General features: G+C 55.8%; 2 protein-coding genes across 2 annotated transcripts; one reads left to right on the top strand and one right to left on the bottom strand.

The window, feature by feature from the left end:
• Positions 1 to 424: 424 nt before the first annotated feature.
• On the bottom strand, positions 425 to 4052 carry J4E84_005810 (uncharacterized protein; the record flags this gene model as incomplete). Its single annotated transcript, XM_049388402.1, has 2 exons — positions 425 to 3757; positions 4020 to 4052. The coding sequence occupies 2 exons, from the start codon at positions 4050 to 4052 to the stop codon at positions 425 to 427; spliced, it is 3366 nt and encodes a 1121-aa protein (XP_049243947.1).
• A 1773-nt stretch (positions 4053 to 5825) lies between these two features.
• Positions 5826 to 10174, top strand: J4E84_005809 (uncharacterized protein; the record flags this gene model as incomplete). Its single annotated transcript, XM_049388401.1, has 6 exons — positions 5826 to 6617; positions 6665 to 8116; positions 8602 to 9131; positions 9181 to 9789; positions 9838 to 10105; positions 10154 to 10174. The coding sequence occupies 6 exons, from the start codon at positions 5826 to 5828 to the stop codon at positions 10172 to 10174; spliced, it is 3672 nt and encodes a 1223-aa protein (XP_049243946.1).
• Positions 10175 to 12192: the final 2018 nt, after the last annotated feature.

Below are 12192 nucleotides of genomic sequence, written 5' to 3'. Positions count from 1 at the left end.
TTATATGCTCCACATCCACATAGGAAACCCAATCCTCAATGCGCCGTATTCTTCCATTAGACAAAACATATGCATGCTGCGCATGTGCGCTTCATATCGCATGCCTCCTCTTTTCCACGTGTATCCTGGCTGGGAGATGCTGCAACTTATGCAAAAAGGAATCGCAAATGCCATGTCGCTTCAAATGCAGTACTTGGCCTGACCTGGTAGTCGACGGCTGCGTAATTAATACAGGGTAAAGGTGATCAGGCCATGAAGGCCGGATCGTCGCTCAAACGCTCTGATCCAAAGGGAAATATCCAGAAGAAACTTTTGTTTCTCCCCACAAACTTTTGCCCAGATGCGTGTGGCCAGCACGGAGCGAGTTGAATGCTACCCCAAACATGCTCGTAATAGCTCCATCGCGTCGTTGTTTCCTGTGAATTTACATCACTGTCATGAGTTTCATCTGAGCCGCAAGATCCGCATCTTGTTGGTGAACCATGCTGAATGGTGGCTCCTCGTGTAGTGGGCTTGCGATAGGACTTGAGTACAAGCCCTCCGCATCCCTGATCGTGTCTTTGACTTTGCGCGTCAACGTACTAACGTATGGCACGATACGTCGCAGAGTCGCAGTGTCGAATGGAACTTTCTTCGAAGGTGTCGAAGGTACGGGAGGCGCATCCAGGAACGGCTCGTATGCGCTCCTCCTCTTTTGCAGCGCTTCGATGACAGAACGCGCTTTAGCTTCCGAGTCTTTCCGAGGTCTCGTAACGATAGTCTTGGATTCTTGTGTCGCAAGTGTGGCGTCTGAGTCCAGTCTAGGTGTGATCGGTGAAGATTGCGGGGTAAAGATGCCGTTGCTGGAAGGGAGAATCGACTTCCTCAGAGGGCGCGTTGACTGTGGTGGCTTGGGGCTATCTTCGTTAGGAGATGATGACTTCTGCCTTCCTCGTCCAAGGCTAGGGCTGGCTGGTGGTTCGTCAAAAGCGTCGTCGTCAAAGCCGGGCGATGAGGGCGGAGAGGCGTGGGCCAGGCCCTCGTGGTCGGCCTCCTGGTCTGCAAGCTCGATCATCGCATCCACTTCGAGCCACATGCCCGAAGGGGGGCCTTGTATCATGCCGAGCGCAACCGCGCGTACTCTTTGCTCTTTGAGCTCCTCAATTAGTAGACCCCATTCGCGCAGAAGACTGATGTTTGCAAGGACGTTGTTCTGCTGTTCTTGTATAGTCTTTGGTACGACCATAGACGAGCCACTGTTCCCCATAGGCGAGCTTCCGTCCTCTGCAGCAGGCTCCTCAGTGAGCTCGGAAAAGTCAAAGTCGTCGTTCCAGTCTTCGGTGACACCTTTGCTTCCCACGCCCCAGGTGCCAAACTTGTTTGTGACCACTGTGCTACGCTTGCCAGTCAGATCCGGAACGACGGGCACACTCTGGCTGCGGGCGTGCAACCCGCTGGGGACTCTGCGTCCAACAGAGCGACTGCCTCTGCGGTCCGCATCCTTCTTTCCGTGCACCGTCCGGGGCCGTGGCGGCGTGCAGCTGCCTGAGTTTTTGTCTGCGATTTGCTGTTCAGACCAATCGAAGATGCTGCTTCGCGCGTCCTTGTCGCCGAATTCTGATGTGGGACGCTTGGGCGTAGCTGGGTTAGGAACGAAATCGGGCGCGAGCAGATGCTTGTGCTGACGCAGCAGCGACACGGGTGTGGCCTTGTGGTTGACTGTTGGATGATCAACCCAGGGATCCTCATCATCTGCCTCTTCTAGTGACCACCTACTGCTATCGTCGTCGTCCCCTGCGCGCGAGTCCCATTCCAATGTGCCAAGCGAAAGCGGCTTGGGCATGCTCGGGGGAGACGACGTTATCGACTTGGGAAAGAGAGGAGCGCTGTGTGTTCGGGAGAAGGTGGGCGAGTCCTGCGATGAGCGCTGAGGACGAACTGTCCGCACGGGCGTCGAGATGCTCTCCTCTTCCTCGGCGATGCTCTGGTGGCCGGCGACACCATTGACGGTGGGCTCCCCAAAAGCGCCGGGCGGCAGTAGATCGCGTAGGGCTGTGACCTTGACCTTGACTTTGGCGGGGGGTGACTCGTCGAATATGGTCTCAATGCGAGGCCCACGGGCGCCGCCAGCTGTACTTCTGGTCGCACCAGTACGCAGCGAATCAAAGACGGTGTCGCTCTGGACGTCAGCGTCGTCCTCGTCGCCGGAGCCTAAGGCGCGAAGCTCATTATCAGACGAGCCGACCAATGTCGAGGCCTGTTCTGAGGGGGCCATGGAATGACGCGAGACCCGAACTCCCGATTGCGCTAGAGTAGGGGATGGTGGCGCCTGATTGGCGCCCGGTGCGGCTGAGGCCAAATCGTCGGGCTGCTGAGACAAGGGCGCCAAGCCCGGGCCAGCGAGCATGTCAGAGGAAGGAAGCGCCGGCAAGGGCGACGACAGACGCCTGGTGTGAGAACCATTGCGTGCCGTCGCTCTCTCGGGCAGCCCGGCGGAGGTGGCGATGTCGCGCTTTGCTGGTTTGGGGTCTGTCACATCGCGGCGGCCTTCTCCATAAGAGGTGCTGTGTGGCCGTCTGCTCATAGTAGGCAGGATGGGTGCTGAGTTGACCCGCTGGCTCGCACGGCGGGAAAGTCTGGGTCTGGACACGGCGCCTGTTCGCTCCTTCTTGGACGACAGGAAGGAAGTGATGGAGAAGGAGCGCTTGGGTCGAGGGGCATGCTCGGGCTGGGATGTGGAGGGCCGGCCACGAGTTTGGTTTGCGTCCCTGGACGCAAACATGGCCGTCATGCTGAGCGGCGTCTCTGGCCTACTTACATAGAAGACGCTTTCACCGTCGTCGCTTGTCGAGTCATCTACGTCTTCTGAACCTGCTACGACCGACCTCGCGAGCACGAGCATGGGCTTGTGCTTGTCGTCCGGGAATATCCTCTTGAACCCGTTCGCATATGCCACGGAGCCTCTCCGCCTCGTTAGTGACCGCTCCTTCATGATTCTCGCTGTGAAGAATTGCGTGTATTCGGCCTCGCTGTCGGTGCTTGCGGAATGCGGGTGCCCGTCCAGGGAAGTGTGCTCGGCCGTCATGGACAGCCGCGCGCCGTAGTTCTGCAGCGTTGCGTTGCGTTGGTGACTGGTGGCTGGACGACGGAAGGACGGTCGCAGGGTCGAGGTGCTCGTTCGGGGCTCTTCACGAGGCCCGCGCACTGACGAGGCGCGCTTCACCAGCTTGTTCCGTGGCACGGGTGAAGAGGAGCGTTTCCCGGCTATAGGCGCCGTCGAGCCTTCGTGGGAGAAGGCCATGGAGCCATTGGAGCACGACACGGCGGGCGACAGCGGCGACGGGCTGGTGTTCCTGCTCGACGAGTTGGATATGGAGGAGAGGCGTTTGATCCACGAGGCTCGCCGTGACGGCACGTATCTGGCCGTGTCTACGTCGGACACGCTCTGGTCACTGGAGGGGTAGTTTGCGCTCGTCGCACTCGTCGGCAATTGCAGCGCCGCGTCGTCGCTCGTCTTCCTCCTCACGATCCGCAGCTGTGAACGGCCGTCCTGACTGAGTCGAGTCGCAAACGGCATGCGCGAGGCAGGAACGACGGGTACGGGGCCGCTAAAGGGAGTCGCGGTCGTGGTCATGGCAGCGGTCGACATGGGATTAAGACTCGGCTCGTATGCTGGTGTGGCCTTTTTTCTATTGGGGTGCGACGGGTCGAAGGGGGCCTCCCGTCCAAAGGCCAGGCCGACAGAGGATGTACCAACGACAGCGGCAGTGGCACAGAGCTGTATCACAAGGGTCCGTCAGTCATGGCGCCTAGTACGACATCTTATAAGAGAGGTATATCGAGGTGAGACAGTCGTGGTGTAGCCGCTCTCGGAAGTAGACGCAGACGCGGCGTCGTCGATCGAGACATATCAAAACAAATCAAGGGCAGCTGCAGCGCGTACACAAGATCCACGGACTATGAGATAGAGAAATGCAGGGTAATTACCGTTGGAACAGTTTTCATTCTCGTTGGAAACCAAGCCGCCGGGGAAAGGTCACTCGTCGAGGCGCTTGTGACGACTTGTCGAGCATTATGGCATGTCAGGGTGCCGGTGAACCAGGGATCGCGAGCTGCACGAGTATAGACGGTGGGAGGAGAGGGGCTCAATCAGGCGCTGGAGCAGGCGTACTGCATTCCGGAGCGCAGCAAAGGATGGACGGCACAAGCACCACGACGGGCTGAAGCAGAGAGGTGGAGCTCGACGAGGAGCGAGCGGACGACTGAAGAATCCACTGCTTGTTGCTTCTGGGATCTACGTACAGGGCTACCCAGCTCTCTTGGGATTAGCGAGATGTCGCCGATGAGGGCTGATAGCGGCAGCTCGACTCGAAACATAACACGGAGGTACACAGACCCCATGCCTCACTTTGCTCCGTCATAGCTCCACGCTGCGAGTAAAGTCAATCTCATCAACCTATGCTGCATGCGACGAGCCCGAGGCAGCAACTCCTTGGGCAGGCACTGAGGGCCCGCTGCGGTGCCCAGTTGGCCGTACCACGACGTTGCGCCCATCTGTCTCGGGCGAGCTCTAGCGCCGAGTAACAATCAACAACAATCAGGGACATGGCGCAGAGAGGCTGGAAGAACCCCTCTGCCGTCAGAGCTACCCAAATATAGTGTACCAGATAGCATCCCGGGCGCCCGTCACAGCACACGGTGATTGGCAGCCGGCCGCTGAACTGCCTGGAGAGACCCCTGTAGCCAAGTGGAGATGTTTGCTGATCGCGGCGTACGCAAGTGTCAACCGGCTTGTGTAGTCCATCGGTGGTAGCGAAGGCGTGCTTTAGACTGTGCAGCCACGGAGCCATCGCATGTTACCTCGCGCCCAGCATTCGGTACAGTTAACGGCAGACGGACCTTGGTACCTACGAGCATGGCGTGGTAGATATTTGTTGAATCGGCTCTATCGGGCATCGATTACTCTGGTAGGAAAGCTGCTCGTGATTGAGATCCTTGATAGCCGAAACGCACAGCACGTCAGCCACAGAGCGGAGAAGTGGTGAGAAGCGGGAGCATGGGTTGAGGATAGGACGGAATCCGTGTATCTGAGGCAGCGAATTCAGCGCCCCGGGATATATCTCCGCCGTTAAAGCCCGCATGCTGCGTGTTCTACCTGCCATGGCTGTACTCCTAGGCATGCGTTGTTCTGTCCGTAAATTTTCAAAAGCCAATTGACAGGGCTACATCACATGTTGCATGCCGGGTAGCCAAGGCGGCTCCGTGCCCGACCTAAGCCAGCTGAAAGATGACTGCCAGGGCCGCTACGAACTCCAGAGGCTTTTTGCAGACTATCGAGACCGTTGTGCCCCTCACTCTAGGAATAGTGGGCGCACGTTGGAGTCTATCTGGCAGACGGCTTGCTGGGCGAGCTGTGCGTGCAGAGCTTGACGTGACTGTGCGATGCGTGCTGACCCGCGGGAACACAGAGATGCGAGCAACCGGGACAATCCTAGGAGCACATCATTGCTAGAGCGCCTCCAGACGCGTGGTGCAGATCCGCCATCTGTGCCAGTCCACAGGCGCAGCAATGGGTTGTCATGTTTGATGGGCTGTCGGCGTCGACGCCCTGATTGGCCGCCGCCCGCTCCTTCCAGAACCGCCGCCACGCCACATTTGGCATCCCACGTCAAAATGTTCTCTGCCTTGGACAAGCAGCCGTAGCACCGCACGAAGCAGAGACCACCACTGCCCCGCTATTACACGCTGACTACGTGAACGCACGAGATAGGACTGCCCGCTCGCCGACCTCGCCAGCGCCACGGTGACATTGACTGCGGCCGACATCGACTTCGTCACCCGCCACCATGGAATCCGAAATCAGAACCCAAATCCCGAACATCGACCCTGTTCTGTCAGAGTACTCGGCCGGGTACCTGACCCATGCTGCCAACCAGTTCACTTCCGACACTGACCCAAATGCCCCCTCCCCACTTGAGGAGGCCGCTGCCACCGTGAGCGCTCTGCTCTTGTCAGCGTCCGGAGATCTCTCATCTCAGAATGAGACAAGTATCCAGAACCTTGTGGAAAAATTCATTTCCCGCCTGAACGCCGCCAATGGCACAGACAGTGAGCGGCGCCAGATGGCTCCATCAGCCAAGAAGCTCGACCAGGCTATCCACGTGGGCTCGTCCAGGAACATCTCCTCCACGCTAGGTCTTGCTGGCGGCGCTGTCGACCTAGAATCTGCCAACACACGTAAGGTTGAATCCAGGGTCGATCGCAAGAAACTTGAAAAGGCCGAACGCAAGCTCCGTGCGAAGCAGGACCGCAAAGAGTTCAAGAACGTCGAATATGAAGCTTCTCGACTTCTCAATGAGCCCAACGAGGCACAAAGCTATGAAGAATTCTACATGGCTGTCAACCCGCTGCAGCTGGGCGAGGCCAACAACAAGAGCAAAGATATCAAGATCGATAGCTTTGACATTTCTATGCCTGGATTACGCATCCTCACAGATAGTTCCCTGACACTCGCATATGGCCGCAGATACGGTCTGGTAGGTCAAAACGGTATTGGTAAATCCACCTTGCTTCGCGCCCTCGCCCGCCGTGAGGTCGCTATTCCTACGCACATTTCGATTCTTCACGTGGAACAGGAGGTAAGTCACTTCGGGCACTATGCAAGTCCAATGACTGACTGCATCAGATTACTGGTGATGACACACCCGCACTGCAGGCTGTCTTGGACGCCGATGTATGGCGCAAGCATCTCCTTCGGGAGCAAGAGAAGATTAGCAAGGAGCTAGCTGAGCTTGAAGAGGAGCGTGCTAAGATGGCCGACACCTCCGCAGATGCTGCCAGGCTAGACACTCAGCGTGAAGGTCTAGATACCACTCTGAGCGACATTCATGGCAAGCTCGCAGAGATGGAGTCTGACAAAGCAGAATCTCGAGCAGCAAGTATCCTCGCAGGTCTTGGTTTCTCACAAGAACGACAGCAATTTGCGACCAAGACATTCTCTGGAGGATGGAGGATGCGTCTGGCACTTGCACGTGCGCTGTTCTGTGAACCTGATCTGCTACTGCTTGACGAGCCGTCGAACATGTTGGACGTCCCCTCTATTACCTTCTTGGCGAACTACCTCCAGGGCTACCCAAGCACAGTACTTGTCGTATCTCACGACCGAGCTTTCCTCAACGAAGTGGCAACCGATATCATTCATCAACACTCTGAGCGACTCGACTACTACAAGGGTGGCAACTTCGACTCCTTCTACGCTACCAAAGAAGAGCGCCGCAAGACAGCAGTGCGTGAGTACGAGAAGCAGATGGCCGAGCGCGCGCATTTGCAAGCTTTCATCGACAAGTTCCGATACAATGCTGCCAAGTCTTCTGAGGCCCAGTCTAGGATCAAGAAGCTGGAGAAAATGCCAGTCCTCACTCCACCAGAAGCAGCCTACTCGGTGCACTTCAAGTTCCCAGAGGTGGAGAAGATGTCACCTCCTATCATTCAGATGAGTGGTGTTACCTTTGGGTACACGCCCGACAAGATCCTGCTCAAGAACGTCGACCTCGATGTGCAACTCGACTCACGTATTGGTATCGTTGGTCCCAACGGTGCTGGTAAGACGACGGCTTTGAAGCTGCTCATCGGTGCACTTTCACCTACCACCGGTCTCATCTCGCAAAACCCACGCTTACGTGTAGGATTCTTCGCACAACATCACGTTGATGCTTTGGACCTGAACGACAGCGCTGTCGGATTCATGTCGAAGACGTACCACGGAAGGGCAGATGAAGAATACCGTCGTCACCTTGGTGCCTTTGGCATCACGGGTATGACTGGATTGCAGAAGATGGAACTGCTGTCAGGAGGTCAGAAATCGCGTGTTGCCTTTGCATGCCTAGCGCTGCAGAACCCGCACATTCTCGTGCTCGACGAGCCGTCTAACCACTTGGACATCGAGGCCATGGACGCGCTTTCGGAAGCACTGAACAAGTTCCAGGGTGGTGTACTCATGGTCAGTCACGATGTCACTATGCTGCAGAACGTATGCACAAGCTTGTGGGTGTGTGACAACGGAACAATCGAGCACTTCGATGGAACCGTCAAAGATTACAAGCGCCGCATCACAGCGCAAGCGAACGAGGCGGGAGTTGTAGCGAAGCACTAGATTGGGTTAGGATGTAGAACAGGTGATAGTGATGATATACTATCCCACATTCTGACAAGGCTAGATCTGTATAGTATACTCGTCATGATTCTAACAAGAATGATCTACATGCATGTCGCAGCTACCGTGATGCGAAGGACATCACATCGCATTCCGAGGTTGTGCCTGCTCTTCTGCTCGAAAGTTGGAAAGCACGCTAGGGTCAAAGCGGACGCCTGGACTGATTAACCACTCCGCGTCCATCGCGGCACTGGCACCTCATCACACGCACAACACCTCCCGCCCAGCACAGCAAGCAAACATTTGCGTCCCTTTCACCTCGCCCGCTGCTCCACCTAATGCGCGTAGCTGCCTCGTGGTGCCCACGCGCTCAGGTTTAATTGACAGCGGCTACTAGCGCGCTTGCCCCTTCGAGCTCATCATCCGGTCCTGTCCAATACACAACCACCGGCACCTTGTCGCGCACGCAGACTTCCAGTACAGACGGCTTGTCCGTAGTCACTCCTTTGCCTCCGAATCCCACCCAGCGCGATTCCTCCCGTCCACGCTACGCCGTCACCGCTCCCGCCAGCAGCACCGCCGCATTGACGACAACAGCCGGCGAATCACCCTACCCACCTCCCTTCTCCTCCCTCTTCTTCCCGCCCGACGACGCTGAGGAACGCGACAAGCTCGGTGAAACCACCGAAGACGAATCACCTCCCGCATTCACATCTGCGCCTGCCTTTACCGAGTCATCCTCGTCCGCTGCTGCTGTAGCTGCCACCAAAGCCGCGCTCCCTTCCGATACCAAGGAAGGCTCTAGTAGCAAAGACCTCGACGACGGAGAGCCGCCGCCACCCTACAGCGAAGGATCCAGCCCGCTCGAGTCCTTTACCTACGTAATGGCATCCGCAGGAGGTCCCGCGAGTATCATTACTCAGGTGTCGCAAACAACCAATGCAGGACCGCCCATCAACACTCTCGGTGGATCAGACGAGAACATCACTCTGGAACTGAGGTACGGAAATGCATCGTCACACGCGACACCAAGGCTAACCGAATTCTAGGGGCACGCGATTCACTCTATCGCGAGACGAACTTCTAACCCTCCCCGAATTCGTCCTCCTTTCCCTCTTTCCCAATGGCCTACTCCCAGATGGGCACATGAACTCCTACCACGATGGAGACGTATACCCAGTCGACGTTGGTAACCCCATTTCTTCTTCCTCTCCCCTTACCATGACCCCAGTAGCTAAGATCTTGTACCACCTCTCCAACCCCGCATTATACTTATCTGACAATATCTACCCTTCACAGTACGACCCAAACTCCCTACAGTACATGCTGGAGTTTTTCCGCACTGTAGCCCAGACCATTCCCGCATCGCCTCCATCCCCGACCGCTGCCGAACATGCTGCCGAGGCTGTACCCATTGAGCCTATGCACGGCTCTGCCAGGGACATGCTCCAGGACCGCGCTGGTATAATTGTGCTGCGAGAGGACCTCGACTTCTACGCTATCCCACCGCATCGCGACATCACTCAGCCCGAGATGATCGAAGTCAAGCGGGCTGCAGGCGAAGCATTGCTGAGACAAGATGGCATTTTCTCTGGTCTCAGGAAGAGCGAAGAGCCAGGAACGACCGAGCAGCACCTGATCGAGATGTTGACTGCAGGGTGAGCATACCACCTGCAAACCAGAATACAGCAGCTAACAGCACGCAGTGGCTTCAACCACGACGACCGATGGGGTCACCGCGCCGGCGAGCCCAACAAAGCCGTTATTTGCAGCATCGCGCTTGCACGCCTGAGGACGGACATCAAGGGTAACGACCTCGCTAACAGCAACGCTGTCGGAATGGCGCAGAAGCTGCTCCTCTTCTGGAGGAAACCCGCTCGTCGCTGCTGGTGGGAAGGTGTCGAGCTTGACAATGTCAGAGGTGTCGAAGGCAAGCTCAAGGTGTGGATAAGGAGGGTGTGGACGCTGGAAATGGTATGTTTACCCTAACGGACGCCCACAGCTTTTACTGACAGTACCCAGAGCGTTATCGGTCTCCGCTAAAGCACTCGCTGCATCCGGCGTTCCGTTTCTCGAATTTTGGTGGCGTTTCCCTATTTCCTCTTGATATTCCGATCGCGGCATCATTACCGCCGATGAAAAGCACTGGCTGGCTCATCGTTTCCTACTGTTCTTGATACCTCTCTACTTTGGTTCATCATCACCCACCATGGAGACTAAGGCAGATGTTCTCCATCCCATAGCAAGCGTTGGCATCATAGGGCATTTTCAGTTACATTGTTTTTTTCTCCAAGATAATCTATGGGTCAGGAAGGTACATATGCTTTGTATAGCAGTAGTAGTAGCAGACAGCAGGCGGATAATCTAGGTCCGCATTAAATTGTAATATCTTTCCTCGCTACGTACATTTGTTCGCAATTCCAAACTACGCGCATCGCATTACAGTTCTCGCCAACCCCTGTCCCTACTCCACAACTTTCTTTCTACGGTACCGAAATCAGCCTCAGATGTCACCACGCAGTTCTCTCGTGGCGTCATAAACTTTCCGCATGTCTCAACCCCCACATGTCACCAACAACGTCGTGTTCCTGTTGAATAAGCCAGGATCCCCCAAGCCCATCAAAACTTCCTCTCCCTCGCCCCTCCGATCTATATTGGATATGCAAGACCCCGTGTAACCACGCTGTAGCTTCCCTTTCTTTCCCCACACGCACGCACAACATGTTACGAGGCTGGAGGAGGACGAGTCTAACGTTTCAAGTTGCTCAGCCTCGAAATCGCCATGTCGTGGATCCAGTTACCCGGTTCTGCAGGCAGGGGCGAGGCCGAGGCGGAGCATGTTGTGGAACGGGGTTGGGGCAGGGATGTTGTTGTCCGTTTGGTCTGTGAGATGTTGGGGGAGTTGGATTTGTCAGGTTGCGATATGGAGGATTCAGTCTGCCTTGCCCGTGTGGGAGGAATGAGATTGCGATGGATGGATATGGAGATGAATTGCTCGTGTAGTCTTCAGAAGCACGAGCGAAGAGGTCTGCCGTCCTTGACCAAAACACTCGTATACCACCGAACCCCAATGCAGTTCGCCGTTACGAACGGAGAAACACCCCATCGTACTACATTCCGACACGACATTTCGGTCCTCACGCATGAAGAGCGCGGGAAACGCCATAGCAACCACCATTCGCCTCCCAACCACAGCCAGACCAAACTTACTTCTTAATCCGATGTATCGAACTTTGCTTCACCCTGTCAGACTATGCAATGCACGGGATTAAAGCTACATCGGCCCGCCATGCCTACGCATAGCAACGTGTCGTCCGTTCGTACATTGCATTGCAGGAGCATACCTGACACATTCTTTGCTGCTGTGACTTCCTTGCGTCCACTATTACTGCATCATACACACTGCGTACTGCGCATGCTGAGCGGGAAGTATTTGATGTGGCGTGCATGCAGCGACATGTCCGATCCGATGTTAGCGGCGGAACATGCGTCTCGTGGTTTCTTTGCTGGAATGTTGGGCAACGTTGTGTGTGTATGTGTGTACGATCGTCTGTTGAGTTTGACGTATGCGTGCGATACGGCATGGATGTGGAGGACGCGAGAACGAACAACGTTTGAGCACTGCAGACGTCAACATGTCAGAATAGACGCAAGGAGTACTTCTTGCATCTTCGTGTGAGGCCCGATGAGAGTGTGCCTGTGTTCGTGGCGAAAGTTTATGTAGCTGTACGTTGATCACGGGAGAAGTCATGGATCGAAGAAGTGTTTGTTGGGGCGGGTATGGAGGCCCACCGTTATCGTTCATTCTTCAGTCCACCGTCAAAGTCGGTGGCCTGTTACTGTTCTTACGCTGCGTACAGAACGCAGTCTATCTTATCCATATCTCACTCTTACATAGGGTATCATCATCGGTATTGACCATGGTTGAAGGGTCAAGTAGATGATTGCAAACAACGCCTTTTGAACGACCAAACCCCGCCGAGCCCCAGGCTCGATGCTATGCCGTTGAAGACAGACAACTTTTCGAAGTGGTATCATCGAAGTTCATAACGTCGTGTTGA

Source organism: Alternaria hordeiaustralica (genome assembly GCF_023758085.1).
Source record: "Alternaria hordeiaustralica strain BMP 2776 chromosome Unknown scaffold_10, whole genome shotgun sequence".
NCBI classification, from domain to species: Eukaryota; Fungi; Ascomycota; class Dothideomycetes; order Pleosporales; family Pleosporaceae; genus Alternaria; species Alternaria hordeiaustralica.
This window is presented reverse-complemented; position numbering and strand designations above follow the sequence as displayed.